A 20,749-nucleotide genomic window follows, 5' to 3' on the forward strand; every position below is an offset into this window, starting at 1 on the left:
CAATTGGATACATTTCTAAATTCTGCTACTAAGATTTACAACCAGGTCTCATCTAATGTCCAGTCACCATTGGAGCTTTACCTGAGCATCCTTAACTTATCCAAATGGTGATATTTTGTGATATGTTCATCACCTAGGGAGTGGCAAAAAGACATGTCGAGTCTTATAAAAGTTCTTCATAACCTGAAACCCCTGAAGATGGGTATTTGAGGTGGAAAAAAAAAACAAAAACCTCCTTTATTTTAATCAGTGCATACCCTGAACAAACTTGTTTCCTTTCAATAACTTCTGTCTTCTGAGTCTTTTGTTGAGCAGGGAGCAGCACATCTTTAACTCCAGTAACTAATTAAAATGGAGTCATTTGACATCTAGAAAGGCCCATATTCTGGATTTTCTGATTATTTCCATGTATTAACATGTATTAACATGTTCTTATGCTTCTGTGATTCCTATAAATTGATGATTAGGTAAGATTTCAGTTTTCTTTTCTTTGGCAAAGATACTTGAGAGGTGGGCATCACAGGAGGCAGCATCAGGATGTCTCTATTTTAGTGATATTAAATTGGTCACTAGGTTTACCAACTCTGGCCTGATTCACCTATTTTTAAAGTTCCCATTGGTTTATCTCCTAGTGATTTTTATTACACCATCAACAATGTTTGTCTACAATATTATTTTCAGTGGGAGTTGCAAATATGCTATTCTAATTCTACCATTTCTTCTTTATTTATTAGCCAAAATTACTCTTTAAAAAGCATTCTATTCACTCTTAGAATATCCTGGTGTAATTTCTTATAGGAAAGGCAGGACTAATAATTGATTCTTTTATTTATCAATTTTCAGAAAAATGAACTGTTTTCCTACTATTTTTGTATAGAAGACTAATAAGCTATCTCTCTCTTTAAATATAATTATGAATCATGGATTTAACATATTTGATGTCTTCCATTTATTGTAGCTTTTCTTTTTAATGCTTACATTGTCCCACTGCCTTTTTTTTTTTTTTTTTTTTTTTTTTTTTTGGTACTAGGAATTAAACCTAAGGGTGCTTTACCACTGAGCTACATCCCCAGGCCATTTTATTTTTTGAGACAGTGTCTCGCTAAGTTGCTTAGGGTGACCTCAATTTGCTATCCTCCTGTCTCAGCCTCCTGAGTTGCTGGGATTATGGGCATGCACCATTGCACTGGGCTCTCCCCTTGCCAATTTCTGACCCCAAAGGCTGGGTCCTTTTTCCCTTAGGAATTGTGGAACCAGTAACAAGACCAAGCACCAATTAAGCAGTGAAGGAGACTTTTATTCTTGACTAGAACAGAAGTAGGACATAAACTCACAAATCAACTTTCCACCCCTTAGGAATCAGGGGTTAAAAATATAGGGTAAAAGAAATGAGGGGTTGGCAACTTTTCACCCTGTCTCAAAATAAAAAAATAAAAAGGGCTGGGGATGTAGGTGGGTGGCAGAGTCTTTTCCTAGCATGCAGGAGACCCTGGGTTTGACCCCCCCAGCACTGAGAAAACTAAACAGAGGTGAGGGGAGGCATATTACTGCTTTCCGGGGGGATGGGCAGAGAGTTTTTGAGAATTTGGGCTCCTTTTTTGACTTTCCAGTTATCATGGCAGTTGTCAATTGTCTGGATGCTAGGAGAAAGTGTCATTTAAAGCATGCACCAAAAGTTTGTCTGAGGTCTCTCTGGCAGTCATCTCAGATTCATCCAGTTTCACCTGATCCATCCAAAGAACTTCTGACCTTCAGGCATCCTGTTCTGATAAGCAAGATTAGGGTGGGGTAGAAATTCTGCTGTCACTGTGGCAGTACAATATTAGAGCAGTGTAACACCATCTTTAGCCTGTTGGACTTTCTTCAGGTTGAGTCCTGATTCATTTTGACAGGATTCAATGGCAGTCTTTGATAGTATTCTTATTTTTTGGATCAGTAACACGTACTAAGCTCAGTCTACATATTTCATACTCTGAATCTGAAATCAGCCATTTCTTCATTAAGCCTTTGTTCCTTTTAATGGGGTATTTGGAGACCACAATATGGATGCTATGAATGCCTATTGCATGGATTAATCATTGTTTTTAATTCTTTCCAAGTGACTGTATCCAGGAAATACGTTGGTTTTTTTTTTAATACATATATTTTAATTGTAGATGAATGCAGTACCTTTATTTATTTGTTTGTTTGTTTATTATGTGGTACTGAGAATTGAACCCAGTGCTTCATACATTCTAGGCGAGCGCTCTACCACCGAGCCACAACCCCAACCCAGTACATTGTTTTTAAAGAAAAAGTATGCGATGGTTCACATTGTTCTTTACAATTAAATTTTACATTAGCAGAGTTGCTAATAACTTTATATTTTATCTCTTTGCCCTTATGTAATTTTTAATATATATAGATGAAGTGATATGATTATAATTTATATGAAAATAATATAGCTTGTGTGTGTGTGTAGGAGGGGAGAGGACATGTTTGAGGAGGTGGATATAGATGAAGAAAGATTGGCCATGAATTGATAATTTTTGATTCTGGTTGTATGGTGGAAACATGAATGTTTATCATGTTATTTTTTCTCCTTTTGGGTATGTTGTACGTTTTTAATAACAAACAAATCCACTTGCATTTGTATTGGAATCTCGTTAAATATATAGAATTACTTGGTAGAAAAGGGACTTTTCTCATTCGTTGCATATTATTATATGAAAAGATCATTTAAAAAAATACAAATAACTCAGAGACAGGTATGGTGGCACATGCCTGTAATCCCAATAAGTTGGGTGGCCAAGAGAAGGAGGATTGCAGGTTCGAGCCCAGCATCAGCAACTTAATGAAACCCTGTCTTAAAATAAAAATAAAAAGGGCTAGAGACGTAACTCTTTTCCTTAAGCTCTTGTCAGCCTATTTATCTTCTCAGTTATTGCTGATTGATCAGCAAATGTAAAATAAAACCTTATTTTTTATTTTTTATTTTTTGGTCCTGGGGATTGAACCCCGGGGACATTTTACCACTGAATTGCCAACCTTTTTATTTTTTATTTTGAGACAGATCTTATTAAATTGCTTAGGCCTTGCTAATTGCTAAGGCTGACCTCGAACTTGAGCTCCTCCTGCCTCAGCCTGCCAAGTATCTGGGATCATAGGTGTGCATCACCACACCTGGCTTCATATTACAGAATAAAAAAAGTAGAGAGACTGGAATATTTAAGTCCCTGTGACATGGGAGCCAGTCTGTAATCTTTCAGAAGTGGGACAGTTTGAGCTAGCCCCGCTGTCCTTTTCAGATTACTGGTTGTTGCCTGAGCAAAAAGGAGTATTCTTGGAGGAGCAGAATTATGAAAAAGCATTGTAGGAAAAGAACACTGTGGAGTTACACAGTCATAGATTTGAATCAAAGCTCTACCACTGGATGCAGTGATGCACACCTGTAATCCCAGCAACTCCAGAGGCTGAAGCAGGAGGGTAGAAATTCCACTCGAATTTATATTGAAATCTTGGTAAAGCACCCCTGGGTTCAATCCCCAGTAACAAAAATTTTAAAAATAAATAAATAAAACAGCTTTACCATAACAGATTAACATTATTGATTCTCTTTGAATCTCAGTTTTTTAACCGTAAAACAGGAATAGGAACAATTTCTATTTAGGGTGCTGTGAGAATTAAATGGAATTAAGTGGAATCATGAATATAATACATCTGGCCCAGGCAAGGTACCATGCATTGCTTTTATCTAATGCTACAAGTAACAATGATTGTCATATCATATTTGGAAATAACAATACTTAATATTTGTTAAGTACCTAATGTATACCAGATGGTATTCTAAGAACTTTACATGGGTCTTGCTTAATCCTTACAAAACTCTGAGGTGTGTATTATTATCTATTTTATGAGAAACATTGATGAAGAAAATTAAGTGGTATGTGTAGGTATATGATTAGGCAGTAATGAGGAATTACTGCCCTAGAGATGTATATTTTTATATCTTTTAAAATAATCAGGTCTGTTTTGTTATGATGTCAGAGATAAAAGGAAACATGATGAATCAGAAACATGATAGGTTAAAAAAACTGGTGTTTTAAAATTTGTCTGAAATATTTGTGTTATTAAGAGAATCTCAGGGGCTGGGAATATAGATCAGTTGGTAGAGTGCTTACCTAGCATGCACAAGGTCCTGGGTTCAATCCCCTGCACCACCAAACAAACAACAACAAAAAAAAAAAACCCCAAGAATCTGTCCTATTGAGTGAGAGCATCACAACTTGGGTAAAACCTTTGCTATTTCAGTTGCAGCATTTTTCTAATGGTGTAAATGAATAGTTTTCCAGTTTTAGTACCATAATGGAAAGTAGTTATCTGGTTTCCACAGGGTCGGAATCTGGCAGATCTTCGCCGTAGCCAGTCCCGGGGCACATTCACCATTAGCACTACTCTTCGTCTGGGTAGACAGATTCTGGAGTCCATTGAAAGTATCCATTCTGTGGGATTCTTGCATCGAGACATCAAACCGGTAGGGGGCTTTTCCTGTCCTAGCAGAGAAGGAATTTTGTGTTATAATGGGTCACAGTAAATTACAAATGCAGTCTTCTGTGTTTTCTGTGGTTAAATACAAAGGAATATTTTTATTTCTGTGAACACCTGGAAGCAAAAATGTAACTTGCCTCTTAGTTTTTCTTAAAGTGATAATTACAAAGCACAACTAATTTTCAAGAGCTTTTCTCATAACCATGAAAATATTACTTGCTAGACAGGTGTGATGGCACTTGCTTGTAATTCCAGCTACTTGGGAGACTGAAGCAGGAGGATTGCAAATTTGAGGCTGGCCAAAGTAAAATTTATAAAAGAGCTAGGGATGCTCACCTGCCTAGTTAGATGTGAGGCCCTGGGTTCAATCCCCAGTACCCTTCCTCCCAACACACAAAGTTTTCTTGCCAGCCAAATTAAAAACAATTTATGTTTGACTGATACTATTATGTGTTAACTTTGCAAATTACTCAGCCTTATATCTAAATCAATAATTATTCTTTGGATTTCCCCCCATAGTATTGGTTTTAATATATATATATATATTTTGCTTTTAGTTGTTCGCATAATATTCTTCATTTTTCATGTCAGAAATTGTATTTCTAAGAAACCAAGATGGCCTGTGAAAGACTGTTTTTCTTCTGAGTGCTGCTATTTCTGTTTTTCTTAGAAATTGTGATTGCCATACTGAAATAATGCCGTTGTTTTTTTCTTAGTGGTGTTTTATTGTTCATGAGAGGAAATGACCCATTTCTGATATGCTTTTTTTTACTGTAAAAGTATCCTGTAGTTGAAAAGTATAGCCATCTGTTGTTATATGATTTCTAAAATTAGTTTACAGGAAAACACCAACTAAAATGGATATAATAGAGTCAGATTTAATGTTATATAGCATTTCTCCTGCTCTTGTTTCCGTCTTCATTTGAGAAACCTAATGATTGAAGAGTTTCCATTTTCATCATAAGGTTCCATAAGTACTTTAAAAAAAAAGTTAACAGTTCTATGAAAATGTGAATTTTACCTTACTTATATATTCATTTTCACAAATTTAGAGTCCTTAAACATTACATTGTTTTTTTTTAAGGAAACAATGCAAAGTATATTTTCCTTAAGTCTGTTTTAAAATGTTTCCTGAAATTGTATTTTAGATTTGGTGAAATTCAGCTTTATGATGCTTATAGGAAGTTCTTTTAAATTTCTGAGCTATGGTTATTTTTCTGCCCTGCCCCCCTTTCTAGTTTTAAAAAGTATGAATTGCCTGGGCACAGTGGCACATGCCTGTAATCCTAGTGACTTTGGGAGGCTGAGGCAGGAGGAGTGCAAGTTTGAGGCCAACCTCAGTAACTTAGCAAAGCCCTAAGCAACTTAGCAAGACTGTCTCAAAATAAAAAATAAAAAAGTACTGGGTATGTGATTCAGTGGTTAAGTGCCCCGGATTTCAATCCCTGGTACAAAAAAAAAAAAAAAAAAAGTAGAGGATGGATCAGGTGCAGTGGTGCATACAAGTAATCCCAGCAACTCAGGAGGCTGAGACAGGAGGATCACAAATTCAAGACCAACCTGGGCAACTTAGTGAAACACTTTCTCCAAATAAAAAATAAAGGGGCTGGGGTTGTGGCTCAGTGGTAGAGCCCTTGCCTAGCATGTGTGAAGCACTGGGTTCGATTCTCAGTACCACATAAAAATAAATAAACAAATAAAGGTTAAAAAAATGCTTTTAAAAAAATAAAAAATAAATTAAAAGGAGTGAAGTGGGGAACACTAGGAGTTAGGTTTATTTTTAGACTACAATTTCAAAGATCTTAAAGGGTTTTTTTTTGTTTTTTTTTTTTTTTTTTGCAGTACTAGGGATTAAACAGAGGTGATTTACCATTGTGCTACACCCCTGTCCTTTTTTTTCTTTTTGAGAGAGTCTCACTAAATTGCTGAGACTGACCTCAAAATTGCAATCCTCCTGCCTCAGCCTCCCAGGGAGCTAGGATTACAGACATGTACTACTGTATCTGGTTAAGGAATTCAGAGTTGTGAATTTAGTTAAGTCAGTATTATATTGTGTGCAACTTGATACAGTTGCTTATGTTCTTTTTTTTTCAAAGATACCAGATGCTAGGCTAAATTATATATTAATATGTAGTAAACATCATTGACTAGAATAGTGTATCTGGAACATGTTTCAGACATTACTAGATTAAGAATTAAAATAAAGGTAAAATGTAATATTCTAAGACTATTTTTCCTTCTTTATTTTTCTAGTCGAACTTCGCCATGGGTCGTTTTCCTAGTACATGTAGGAAATGTTACATGCTTGATTTTGGCTTGGCTCGACAATTTACCAATTCCTGTGGTGACGTCAGACCAGTAAGATCTTTTTATACTACTATTAAATATTTGATAATTAACCTATTATTTATGGTATCCTTTATTTTAGAGAAGTACTATTTATGTATCAGAAAGAATGTTACTTAGCTCTGAGATGTAGCTCAGTGGGAAGAAAATAGCATTTTCTAAGAAGTAGCATGTAGACAAATTAGCATAGACAAATTAATGAATTTTATCATTGAAAGTTGTCATTTTAAAGTACTGTACATTACAGGCAGATTCAGAATGGTCTGAGAGTAAGAACATATATTATCCCTTTGGGATTAGAGGTCTTTTTTGCAATCTAATGCCCTTCCTATGTGCTACAATTCTTCTGCTTCAGTTATTACCACAGTGTGCAATTCCAAAATTTCTATGTGTTCTCTTTCTTGATGTTCCATATTTAATGAGATATTGTCATCATAATTTACTTCTCTAATTAAACTTTTCTTTAGTTCTGTGAATACATTTATAATGGCTACTTTGAAAATCTTCATGCTGAATCTGGCATTTTAACAGATTTTGTTTTTTGGGGGGGACCTGCTTTTTTCCCCTTTCATGGGTCATACTTTCCTATATCTTTGCTTGCCTGGTGATTTATTGTTGGAAACTGGATGTTTTGGATTTTAGACCTGAAAGGATTATTACTGAAGGTGCACCAGCATGATAAGATAGAGAAGGTGTGTGATAAAAAGTTTGACCGAATATCAAGGGTGGGAAGATACCAACAGTAGAGAATTTTTGCTAAACTGATCTACAGGATTCTTGCTAAAACTGAACTAAGTAGAAACAACAAGCATGCCCCCAAATCTGGGCCTACTTGAGCAGAGATTTCAGAGGAGCTTTGCCAGAGATAGGTCAAGAGAGAAAGTCTTTGTCAGAGGCAGAATTCGAGAAGGCACTTCCATCTCACCAGCTGCATCAGCTAAGGACTTAGCCTCCTTATCAATAAGCATCTGGGGACAAGAAGAAAAATGCCAAAGTCTTGCTCCTTGAAGAACAAAAGTCCTCTGTCTGAGAAATGAGGAAGGAGGTTAGCTCTATCTTCTTGGCTATAGAAGTCTGCAATGGGGTCACCCTAGTTGAGCTAGGACAGGGGAAGGAGCAGTCTTGGTTAAGATGCCTGAAATGCTTAACCTTTCTTACTGGATTTTTGTAAGTTTTCTGGAAAAGATGTTTCCTCATTTGTTTTGCTGGACTATTTCTAGAGGCTTTAAATGATTGCTTTTTAAATGGTTGCCAGTTTCACTGGGAAGTGGGTCAGGGAGCTCCTTTCATTGTCATGGTGGCACTCAATCTCCCACATCGATTCTTCTGATGTTTACTTTCAGCTTTCCTTTAAACTTAGTTACTGATTGTGAATAGTTTTATTAGTTTTCATTTCTATTATTAGTTGCACAAAAGTTAAAATACTGGTTTTTACTGAGGCAACTATCTTTTAATAGTTATATACATAAATGCAAATTTTAATTAAAGTACATGAGAAGCTTAAGTGCCTCAAAATTTTTGGAACCTCTCCATCTATGGAGAAGGTTGTATTTTTTTAATGTCTTGCATTAATAAGAAGGCAGATAATAAACTTAGATTTTTTTATGTGACATTAAATTCAAATATATTTTCAAATATATCTATTCTGATGATCATATTTTATTTATTTATTTTTTCCTTTCAGGTTTTAGTTTTTTTGTTTTGTTCTGATTTTTTTTTTTTCTGGTATTGGGAATTGGGTCTCTACCACTGTACTATATCTCCTTTTTATTTTTTTAAATTTTGAGACAGGATCTTATTAAGCTGCTAAGGCTGGTCTCAAACTTGTAAGCCTCCTGCCTTGGCCTCCTAGCACTCCTTGCTGGGAGTATAGGCATGTGCCACTGCACCTGGCTCAGTTTAATTTTTAGAACACTGCCAAGTTATTGTTCATTCATTCAAAATATATTTAATGAACACATATTACATGTGAGTCATGTATCTAGATGGTAGGGCCACAGTGGTAAACAAGAGCAAACAAAATCATGGCTCTTTACGGAGGCTATATTTTAGTGAGGATGACTGATAATCCACAGATAATACATAATTTTATGTAGCAATGCTACAAAGAAACAAAAAGCTGAATATTGACATAGAAAGTGATAATGAGGATAAGAGACTATTTTGAGGTGTAGATTAGAAAATACCTCTAAGGAGGTATTGAGTTGAAAATTGAGTGAAATATGAGACAAACCATATGAAAATCTAGAGGGAGAATGTTCTGGGCAGAGGAAATAGCAATTACAAAGATACTCTGAGGTATAATAAGTAAACATGTTTAAGGAAAACAAGAATGCCACTGTGGCTATAGCATAGTAAAGAAAGAGTATATAGAGACAGATTGAAGAAGCTAGTAGACCCCAGATTATGTTTGACTTTGTAAAGAGATGGATTATATTCTAATACTGATAGGAAGCTTTAGCAAAATTTTGAGAAGTGTAATTACTTAATCTATTACATGACCTGTTAATGAGCTAATGCTTTCCTTTTCCCACTTAGGAGCTTGGGCTTTCACTCTGATTATTTTGCTAAGATTTGTATGACCACATCAAACATGTTTCAGACTAATTGTCCTCTTTGGGTGTCCTTCGGAAAATACGCCAAACTTTCTCTTGGCCTTTAGTTAAAACATTTACATAACTTCTGCTGATACCCTTCCATACATTGATGTGATGCTTCATAAAAGTGAGCTTGAAACCTTAGATAACTTCTTAAAGAAAATCTCATTTTAGATGATTAAAATATTTGTGCTAAAAATATTTGAATAGATATATCATCAAAGAAGAGATACAGATGGCAAATAAGTATATTAATAGATACTCAACATCATTTGTTATTAGGGAAATGCAAGTTGAAACCACTGTGGGATAACACTATACACCAATTAAGATGATTAAAACAAAAACCAAACAAAAATCACGAATGCTAAGTACTCATGAGGTTGCCAGACACTGGGGGCAGCGAGGAGGAGTATGGAAGAAGACTGATTACAAAGGGCCATGGGAATTTCTTAGGGTGATGGAGGTATTTTATATCTTGATTGCAGCTATAGTTACATTTTTATATTTGGTCAAGACTCAGAGAACTGTGCATACATGAAGTATGGATTTTATTATATGTAAATGATACCTCAGTAAACCTGATGAAACCAATTTAAAAGGTAAACAGTGAAACTGATCTCCATTTTACTTGTACTTATTCCAAATCCACTCATTCCTCTACTGCTTCTGGTCCTTCCCTGCAATCCCTGCTTTTACTTTTAGGTTTAGCTTTGCTGTTTAACTAGTTTCTTAATATATTCGTCCAGAATTTCTTTATTTACATACAACAAATACAAATGAATATTTTTACTTTTCCCTTTTTGACTCAAAAGGTAGTGTGATATACATTCCCTACCTTTCTTTTTTGCACTTACTGGTTTATCTTAGGTGATCTTTCCACCTCAATATGTAGAACTTTCTAATTCTTTGTTGCAGCTACAAAAGGTATTCCAGTACGGTATATGAATATACTTGTATAATTATTCCCCTATTGGCAGATGTTTAGAGTCCAGATATTCTTTTGTTGTTCACAAACACTGATGTAGTGAAGTGACTTTATATCCAGTATTTTTGCACAGATGCTTTTTTTTTTCAAATATCAGAGATTGAACCCAGGGATGTACTACCACTGAGTTACAACCTTACAGCTCCAGCCCTTTTTAAATTTTTTAAATTTTGAGACAGGGTCTGAATAAGTTGCTGAGGCTGGCCTTGAACTTGCATCCTTCTGCCTCATTCTCCTCCAAGTATCTGGGTTTATAGGCATGCACCACTGCACCTGGCATGCTTGTATATATCTGTAAGATATATTTACAGAATTGAAATTGCTAAGTCAAGGGAAAATACACATTTGCAATTTTGATAGATATTACTATATTGGCATCACCTGGAGAAGTTTAAGAGACTGCCTTTTCAAGGACCAATAAAATGCTGCCTATTCTTAAGACTTTCACTTCTTCACTCTTAGTAAATGGAATTAATCCTTACCACTTCTGAGCTTTTGTAGTTGTACTTTGCTAATGGTGTTTATTATAATCTGCTTTGAATTAGAATTACTTGCATATATGACTTTTCCCCAATTGGGTTTGAGTTGTCCTTACTACATTAAATAAGGTGACTGAATTTCTTTGACTTGGTATTATTTCTTTGATCAGGTACATTAAAATTTCTCTAAACAGCTGATCTCTGTTCAACTCAATTTTAATCTTTCATAGCAGAAGTAAGGTCAGAGCCAGGTCAGTGATACTTGAAGTGGGAAGAATCTCCTGGCCTTGTCTTGACTATAATCCATCATAGGGAAGTCTAGATGCCCAATTAACTGGGAGTGAAGTTGCAGAATGTGATAATAGGTCTGAAGATTTTCATCCTGCCAGTTATTGGAATGAAAATAACTGGACAAAATTGCATGCTATAAAAACAATTTTGTTTTAGCTGAGGGCTTTGTCAATTAATGAACAGATATACTTCTCCTGGGTGTAGTGGTGCATGCCTGTAATCCCAACGACTCAGGAGGCTGAGGCAGGAGAATCTTAAGTTCAAAGCCAGCCTCAGCCAAAAAGCCAGGCACTAAGCAACTGAGTGAGACTTGGTCTCTAAATTAACGAGAAAAAAAAAAAAAAATAGGGCTGGGGATGTGGCTCAGTGGTGGAGTGCTCCTGAGTTCAATCCCCAATCCCCCCCCCCCCAAAAAAAAAAAACCACAAAAAACCTCTGAAATGTTAGTGAAAACTGTTGATAGTAGGATAGATATATCCTCTTAGGTATTTTTCTTCTAGAAAGAGAAATCTCTGACCTCAGAGTTTCACCAACCAAGTTGAGGCTATTAGATATGCCAGCACTTTACCACTGAGCTATATCCCCAGCCCAAGATATTCTTTTTTAAGGAATATAAAACTATTTATTGACCATTGTTCACCAGTGTATTTACAATAAAGTAAAAAATATACAGTTGGGTAACATTCTGATTACTACAAAGTTATTTTCCTGGCTTGTGTTGAACCAGTAACCCAAACACTGAAAAGATTGAGCCTACATGTAAGGAATGAATTGGGGTAAAGAAAAAACACGCAGGTCATTAATTTAGACTACAAGAATTTTCTCACCCATTTATGTGAGCAGGTTGTAAATTGCCAACATCTCTAGCCATCTGATCAGGTTTCCATAAGCCAAATCTTAAGACAGTCCATGAATTATGATCTTTTAGTACACAGATTTCAACTTTTAAAAAAGGAATGGCTAACCAGAGGAACCCTTAAAATGTCCACTTAAGTCTTGCTAATTAAGACAAACTAGGATTTGTCTAGTTTACTTGTTTGGGTGCAGAAGTTGTTGATAGTATTTTTCCTTTCAGGAATTTTGTAAATAAAACTGCTGCATTTATGTGACTATAGATGTAGATTTAATGTGGTTGCTTTTAATTATCCAATTTTAATTACAGAATCATTTATTTAATCTGAAGGGTTATGGTTGCAGGAAAAATTTCAATTTAACTTGAAGTGACTTATAGGCTGCAGAGAATGATGGTATCTCAGGAACATGGTTTTACACCCATGGTTTTTGTTTTGGTGAATATTTAAAAACAAAAACCATTATGAAAGTATTTTATGTACACATGCACACACACACACACACACACACACACACACACACACAAATAAAACCCCCAGAATGGCCCTTAGGAATATGAGTTAAAAACGAATCTGAGTAATGACTATGAAAAATTTCCCCAACTTTTAGAAAAGCAGAGGAAATATACCATCATATCAAATGCTCTTTCCTGATAAAGGAAGCAACTACAGAAAGCTTTTATTTGTTCAAAGTAACCAGTGCTACTGATGCAAAACAAAAAAATAAAATGCAACAACTCCCCCAATACTACTTTCAAAACCAACATATCAAACTTGATTTTCATTAGAATGTAGTTATTTTTTCACACTAGTAAATCAAAAGCCAAGACCCAGATTTATATATATAAAACAATGCAAGCAGTTATTGAGCTTCATCTTCTGGACAAGAGTGCCAAGTTAGTCTCTTTTCATAAAAAGCAATTGCAATTTGAGGACACTTCATATTTGCTTCTTTTGCCAGCACCAAGTCTGCCTCATCTGAATCTTTCCATTTCATGAGAAACATCAATTCTCCATTGCTATCTGTAGCACTGATTATTTGTTTAGGATCAAGACCTCTGGCAAAGCCTCTTGGTTTGTCAGCAGCATCTCTCTTCTTCTTTGACTTGCTATCATCAGATTCACTGTCAGATAAAGATTTTCTTTTGGTACCATCTTTTTCTTTACCAGCTTTTTGAGAGTTAAGAAATGCTTCAATTAACTCTGGACAATCTAAATTTTCTTCAGGTTCCCAAGTATTGTCAGCATCTGTAAAATCCCTTCCACTTCAGGAAATATTCCACCTTTCCATTTACTATACTCCGGTCTAGTACTTTTTCCATCACAAATTCTTCAGGCTCTGCCTCTTCAACTTTTTTACTCTTTCCATTCTGTTTCTTTCCCATTTTTTGCAATGTAGTTATATTGGAGGCCATTTTTTTTATTGCAGACTTGAAGAGCTATTACGTTCGTGGCTGGGGCCTGGTGGTTCCCAAGAGCGGGAGGGAGAAAGGGGCGAGAACTGCGACCGGAGTCTTCTTGTAGGCTTTTCTGCGTCGCAGTGGTGGAGGCTGGCGCCAAAACCGGACTCCGCCTACTTCCTCATCCCTAAGAGTGGGTGCCTCCAAACGCAGAGTGGGGAATTGGGAGCTAAGGACGAGTACCCCTCTCGGACCCCTCCCGCCTCTGGAAAGGCCTCTCCTGAACCCAAGTGGTCAGCCCCAAAGCCGTTGGCCAGGGCTAGGTTGGTGCACCATGAACAGTGTAAATTGTTGACCAGCCCAAGATATTCTTGTTACTCATGTCTTAGGAAAATATTGAGATCTGCCAACTCTGGTTGTTAATAACTGGCAGCTAAGAAAATGAAGGGGATTTTAAGAGATTGCAGGAAATTTGATTACTAAGACATAATATTAGTGATTATTTTTAAAAAGAAAGTCTTAAAAAAGTATTTAAAGAGAAAAGAAGTGAGAGTAGACAACCAGCTTGAATACATTAAACCTAGATTACAAAAATTAGTAAATGGAGAAAGAACACTTAAATTGTTTACTTTACTCTTGTGCTCTAGCATATAAATGATTCTGGTAAATAAGAATTTTCTTTTTTCCCCCATGCCAAGTTGCTGGGGATTGAACCCAGAGCCTTGAGCATTCAGGCAGGCAGTCTACCATGAAGCTACATCCCCAGCCCAGGATTTTATTTTATTTTTTATTAATTTTTTAAATCATTTTTTCATTCATTGTACACAAATGGGGTACAACTTTAATTTCTCTGGTTGTACATGAAGTAGAGTCACATTGTTTATGTAATCTTACATATACATAGGATAATGATGTTTGTCTCATTCTATTATCTTTCCTTTCCCCAACCCCTTCCCCATCCCTCTTTTCCTTCTACACAATCCATCCTTCCTCCATTCTTCTCTTCCCCACCCCCCACCCCCACTCCCAGTTATGTATCATCATTCACTTATCAGAGAAATCATTTCGCCTTTGGTTTTTTGGGATTGGCTTATTTCAATTAGCATGATATTCTCCATCTTTATCCACTTACCTGCAAATGCCATGATTTTATTCTTTATGCTTAGACCAGGATTTTAAAAACAACACTTACTGTAGTCTTTTTTTTTTATTGTAAACAAATGGGATACATGTTGTTTCTCTATTTGTACATGGAGTGAAGGCATACCATTTGTGTAATCATAAATTTACATAGGGCAATGTTGTTTGATTCATTCTGTTATTTTTTTCCCTTCCCCCCCACCCCTCCCCCCCCCTCCCACCCCTCTTTTCCCTCTATACAGTCCTTCCTTCCTCCATTCTTACCACCCTCCTTATCCCTAACCCTAAACCTAACCCTAACCCTAACGCTAACCCCTCCCACCCCTCATTATATGTCCTCATCTGCTTATCAGTGAGATCATTCATCCTTTAGTTTTTGAGATTGGCTTATCTCACTTAGCATGATATTCTCCAATTTCATCCATTTGCCTGCAAATGCCATAATTTTATCATTCTTCATGGCGGAGTAATATTCCATTGTATATATATGCCACAGTTTCTTTATCCATTCATCAACTGAAGGGCATCTAGGTTGGTTCCACAATCTGGTTATGGTGAATTGAGCAGCAATGAACATTGATGAGGCTGTATCTCTGTAGTATGCTGATTTTAAGTCCTTTGGGTATAGGCCAAGGAGTGGGATAGCTGGGTCAAATGGTGGTTCCATTCCAAGCTTTCTGAGGAATCTCCATACTGCTTTCCAGAGTGGCTGCACTAATTTGCAACCCCAAAAGCAATGTATGAGTGTACCTTTTTCCCCACATCCTCGCCAACACCTATTGTTGCTTGTATTCTTGATAATCGCCATTCTAATTGGGGTGAGATGAAATCTTAGGGTACTTTTGATTTGCATTTCTCTTATTACTAGAGATGTTGAACATTTTTTCATATATCTGTTGATTGCTTGTACATCTTCTACTGTGAAGTGTCTGTTCATATCCTTAGCCCATTTGTTGATTGGATTATTTGTATTCTTGCTGTAGAGTTTTTTGAGTTCTTTATAGATTCTGGAAATTAGCACTCTATCTGAAGTATGAGTGGCAAAGATATTCTCCCACTCTGTAGGCTCTCACTTCACATTACTGATAGTTTCCTTTGCTGAGAGAAAGCTTTTTAGTTTGAATGTATCCCAGTTGTTGATTCTTGCTTTTATTTCTTGTGCTATGGGAGTCCTGTTAAGGAAGTCTGATCCTAAGCCAACAAGTTGAAGGTTTGGACCTACTTTTTCTTCTATAAGATGTAGGGTCTCTGGTCTGATTCCAAGGTCCTTGATCCATTTTGAGTTTAGTTTCATGCATGGTGAGAGATATGGGTTTAGTTTCATTCTGTTGCATATGGATTTCCAATTCTCCCAGCACCATTTGTTGAAGAGGCTATCTTTTCTCCATTGCATATTTTTGGCCCCTTTGTCTAGTATGAGAAAATTGTATTTATTTGGGTTTGTGTCCATGTCCTCTATTCTGTACCATTGATCCACCTGTCTATTTGGGTACCAATACCATGCCGTTTTTCTTACTATTGCTTTGTAGTAGAGTTGAAGATCTGGTATTGCGATACCCCCTGCTTCATTCTTTCTGCCAAGGATTGCTTTAGCTATTCTGGGTTTTTATTCTTCCAGGTGAATTTCATAATTGCTTGCTCTATTTCTGTAAGGTACATCATTGGGATTTTAATTGGAATTGCATTGAATCTGTATAGCACTTTAGGTAGTATGACCATTTTGACAATATTAATTCTGCCTATCCAAGAACATGGGAGATCTTTCCATCTTCTAAGGATTTCTTTAATGTTCTGTAGTTCTCATTGTAGAGGTCTTTCACCTCTTTTGTGAGATTGATTCCCAAGTATTTTATTTTTTTCGATACTATTGTGAATGGGGTAGTTTCCTAATTTCTCTCTCTGAAGATTCATCACCTTATGTATAAAAATGCATTAGATTTATGAGCATTGATCTTGTAACCTGCTACTTTACTGAATTCACTTATGAGTTCTAAAAGTTTTCTGGTGGAATTTCCAGGTTCCTCTTATATATAATCATATCATCAGGAAACAGGGATAGTTTGAGTTCTTCTTTTCCAATTCGTATCTCTTTAATTTCTTTGTTTTGTCTAATTTCTCTGGCTAGAGTCTCAAGGATGATATTGAATAGAAGTGGTGAAAGAGGGCATCCCTGCCTTGTTCCAGTTTTTAGGGGGAATGCTTTCAGTTTTTCACCATTTAGAATGATATTGGCCATGGGCTTAGCGTAGATGGCCTTTACAATGTTAAGGAATGTTCCCACTATCCCTATTTTTCTAGTGTTTTGAGCATGAAGGGATGCTGTATTTTATCAAATGCTTTTTCTGCATCTATTGAAATAATCATGTGATTCTTAACTTTAAGTCTGTTGATACAGTGAATGACATTTATTGATTTCCGGATGTTGAACCAACCTTGCATCCCTGGGATAAAACCCACTTGATCGTGGTGCACTATCTTTTTAATATATTTTGTATGCGATTTGCTAAAATTTTGTTGAGAATTTTTGCGTCAATGTTCATTAAGGATATTGGTCTGAAATTTTCTTTCCTCGATGTATCTCTGTCTGGTTTAAGTATCAGGGTGCTATTGGCTTCATAGAACGAGTTTGGGAGGGTTCCCTCCTCTTCTATTTCATGGAATAGTTTGAGGAGTATTGGAATGAGGTCTTCTTTAAAGGTTTTGTAGAACTCGGCTGAGAACCTATCTGGTCCCGGACTTTTCTTTGTTGGTAGGCTTTTGATGACCTCTTCTATTTCATTGCTTGAAATTGATTTATTTAAGTTGTGTATGTCCTCCTCGTTCAGTTTAGGTAATTCATATGTCTCTAGAAACTTGTTGATGTCTTCAAGGTTTTCTGTTTTGTTGGAGTATAGATTTTCAAAATAGCTTCTAATTATGTCTTGTATTTCACTCGTGTCTGTTGTGATATTTCCTTGTTCATTCTGAATTTTAGTAATTTGAGTTTTCTCCCTCTTTCTCTTTGTTAGTGTGGCTAAGGGTTTATCAATTTTGTTTATTTTTTCAAAGAACCAACTATTTTGTTAATTTTTCTGATTGTTTCTTTTGTTTCAGTTTCGTTGATTTCAGCTCTGATTTTAACTATTTCCTGTCTTCTACTACTTTTGGTGTTGGTCTGCTCTTCTTTTTCTAGGGCTTTGAGCTGTAGCGTTAAGTCATTTATTTGTTGATTTCTACTTCTTTTGTTGAATGCGCTCCATGAAATAAATCTTCCTCTAAGTACTGCTTTCATAGTGTCCCAGAGATTTTGATATGATGTGTCTTTGTTCTTGTTTACTCTAAGAATTTTTTATTTCCCTCCTGATGTCTTCTGTTATCCATTCATCATATAATAGTGTACTATTTAATCTCCAGGTATTGGAGAAGTTTCTGTTTTTTTATTCTGTCATTTATTTCTAATTTCAATCCATTATGATCTGATAGAGTACAAGGTAATATCTCTGTCTTCTTGTATTTGCTAACAGTAGCTTTGTGGCATAAAATATGGTCTATTTTAGAGAAGGATCCATGTGCTGCTGAGAAGAAAGTGTATTCGTTCTTTGTTGGATATTATATTCTATATATGTCGGTTAAATCTAAATTGTTGATTGTGTTATTGAGATCTATGGTTTCTTTATTCAATTTTTGTCTGGAAGACCTATCCAGTGGTGAGAGAGGTGTGTTAAAATCGCCTAGTATTATTGTGTTGTGGTCTATTTGATTTCTGGAATCGAGAAGGATTTGTTTGACATACATGGATGAGCCAATGTTCGGGGCACAGATATTTATGATTGTTATTGTCTTGCAGATTTATGCTTCCCTTAAGCAGTATGTAATGTCCTTCTTTATCCCTTCTGACTAGTTTTGGCTTGAAGTCCACATTATCTGAAATGAGGATGGATACTCCAGCTTTTTTGCTGTGTCCATGTGCATGGTATGTTTTTTCCCATCCTTTCACCTTTAGTCTGTGGGTATCTCTTTCTATTAAATGAATCTCTTACAGGCAGCATATTGTTGGATTTTTCTTTTTAATCCAATCTGCCAGTCTATGTCTTTTGATTGATGAGTTCAGGCCATTAACATTCAGGGTTATTATTGTGATATGATTTGTATTCCCAGTCATTTGACTCATTTTGTTTTTTGACATGATTTGGTTTCTCCTTTATTTGGCTATTCCTTTAGGCTAGTTCCTCCCATTGCTGATTTGCATCGTTGTTTTTCATCTCTTCCTCATGAAATGTTTTGCTGAGAATGTTCTGTAATGCCGGCTTTCTTTTTGTAAATTCCTTTAGCTTTTGTTTATCATGGAAGGATCTTATTTCGTCGTCAAATCTGAAAGTAAGTTTTGCTGGGTATAAGATTCTTGGTTGCCATCCGTTTTCTTTCAGGGCTTGGTAAATGTTCCAGGCCCTTCTAGCTTTTAGGATGTGGATTGAAAAATCTGCTGATATTCTTGATTGGTTTCCCCCGGAATGTAATTTGATTCTTTTCTCTCGCGGCCTTTAAAATTCTGTCTTTATTTTGTATGTTAGGTATTTTCATAATAATGTGCCTTGGTGTGGGTCTGCTGTAACTTTGTATATTTGGAGTCCTATAAGCCTCTTGAACTTTATTTTCCATTTCATTCTTCAGATTTGGGAAATTTTCTGATATTATTTCATTGAATAGATTGTTCATTCCTTTGGTTTGTTTCTCTAAGCCTTCCTCAATCCTAATAATTCTTAAATTTGGCCTTTTCATGATATCCCATAGTTCTTATAGATTCTGTTCATGATTTCTTACCATGTTCTCTGTTTGGTCAACTTTGTTTCTAAGATTAAATATTTTCTCTTCAGTGTCTGAGGTCCTGTCTTCCAGGTGTTCTATCCTATTGGTTATGCTCTCTATGGAGTTTTTAACTTGGTTTATTGTTTCCTTCATTTCAAGGATTTCTGTTTGTTTTTTTTCAGTATCTCTAACTATTGAAATGATCTCTTGCTTCCCGTATTTGCTCTTTTAACTGTTGATTGGTGCGATCATTTAATGCCTGCATTTGCTCTTTCATCTCCTCCTTCAATGCCTGCATTTGCTCTTTCATCTCCTGGTTTGCTTCTCTGATTGTTTTAATTATGTACATTCTGAACTCCCTTTCTGACATTTCTTCTGCTGTGATGTCCTTGGGTTTATTGATATAGTATCTAGGTTTGTTTGGGACATTTTCTTCCCTTGTTTTCTCATATCTCAATGGGACTCTGAGATATTGCAGATTTCCTCTATTGGCTTATAGTGTCCCTGTAGATTTCCAGCATATCACCTCCCAGCCTTCAGTAGCCTGAAGTCTTGGAGGAACTTGATAATGCAGTGTTTCCGAAGAAAGCTGCCCCTAGCCCACTACTGGTTCCAGGGCTTGGAGCTGGCTCTGTGAGGAAAGGCTCTCACTGGGGGGCCTGCTCCGAGAAGCTGGCTGTGTCGGAGGAGCCCACTGCCAGAGTGTGCAGGGCTACCTGGGGAAGACTCTAGCTGCCCTGCCCTGCTGTGATAAGCCGCCCCATCCGTGCCTGCCGCCCAGGCCGAGCTTCACCCGGTGGGGGAGAGTCACCCTGTGGCTCTGTTTTAGTCCGAGTCTCTCAATGCCTCCCCTTCTTGAATCCTGGGTTCTGGAGTGACTGGAGTTGCAGTCACCCTCTAGTCCGCCATCTTGGATCGCCTGTGGAAAGAGCCTGTGGCCAGAGGGGGCAGGGCCACCTGCAGAAGACTCTGGCTGCCCTACCCTGATCCCATAGGCTACTTGCGGGTCAGAGCTCTCCGTTGGCTCGGGGACTTGTGGCTGGCTCTGTGTAGAAAGGCTTTCACTGGGCGGTCTGCTCCAAGAAGCTAGCCTTGAAAGGCGCCTCCCGCCAGAGGGGGCCAAGCTGCTTGGGGAAGTCCCTGACTGCCCTGTCCTGGTCTCTGAAGCTGCTTGAGGGCCGGAGCTCGCCACGCTGACTCCGGGACTTGGAGCTGGTTCTGTTCAGAAAGGCTCTCACTGGGGTCCTGCTCCGAGAAGCTGGAGAAGCTGGCCGTGTGGGAGGAGCCCACCGCCGGAGTGTGCAGTGCTGCCTGGGGAGGACTTTAGCTGTCCTGCCCTGCTCTG

The 20,749-nt window shown here is 37.0% G+C and overlaps 2 protein-coding genes across 3 annotated transcripts in view; one reads left to right on the forward strand and one right to left on the reverse strand.

The window, feature by feature from the left end:
• Positions 1 to 20,749, forward strand: part of Ttbk2 (tau tubulin kinase 2) — a 169,934-nt gene that overhangs the window by 107,934 nt on the left and 41,251 nt on the right. For both annotated transcript variants that reach the window (XM_047538644.1, XM_047538645.1), the window contains 2 exons: positions 4,373 to 4,513; positions 6,781 to 6,885. In XM_047538644.1, the coding sequence (XP_047394600.1) occupies positions 4,373 to 4,513; positions 6,781 to 6,885 (246 nt within the window). The remainder of the gene's footprint in view (positions 1 to 4,372; positions 4,514 to 6,780; positions 6,886 to 20,749) is intronic.
• Positions 12,932 to 13,537, reverse strand: LOC124976045 (chromobox protein homolog 3-like). Its single transcript, XM_047538646.1, is given in 2 exon segments — positions 12,932 to 13,334; positions 13,336 to 13,537. Coding segments are annotated over 2 exon segments (552 nt in total). The 5' UTR covers positions 13,495 to 13,537; the 3' UTR covers positions 12,932 to 12,941.

Source organism: Sciurus carolinensis, chromosome 2 (assembly GCF_902686445.1).
Source record: "Sciurus carolinensis chromosome 2, mSciCar1.2, whole genome shotgun sequence".
NCBI lineage: Eukaryota > Metazoa > Chordata > Mammalia > Rodentia > Sciuridae > Sciurus > Sciurus carolinensis.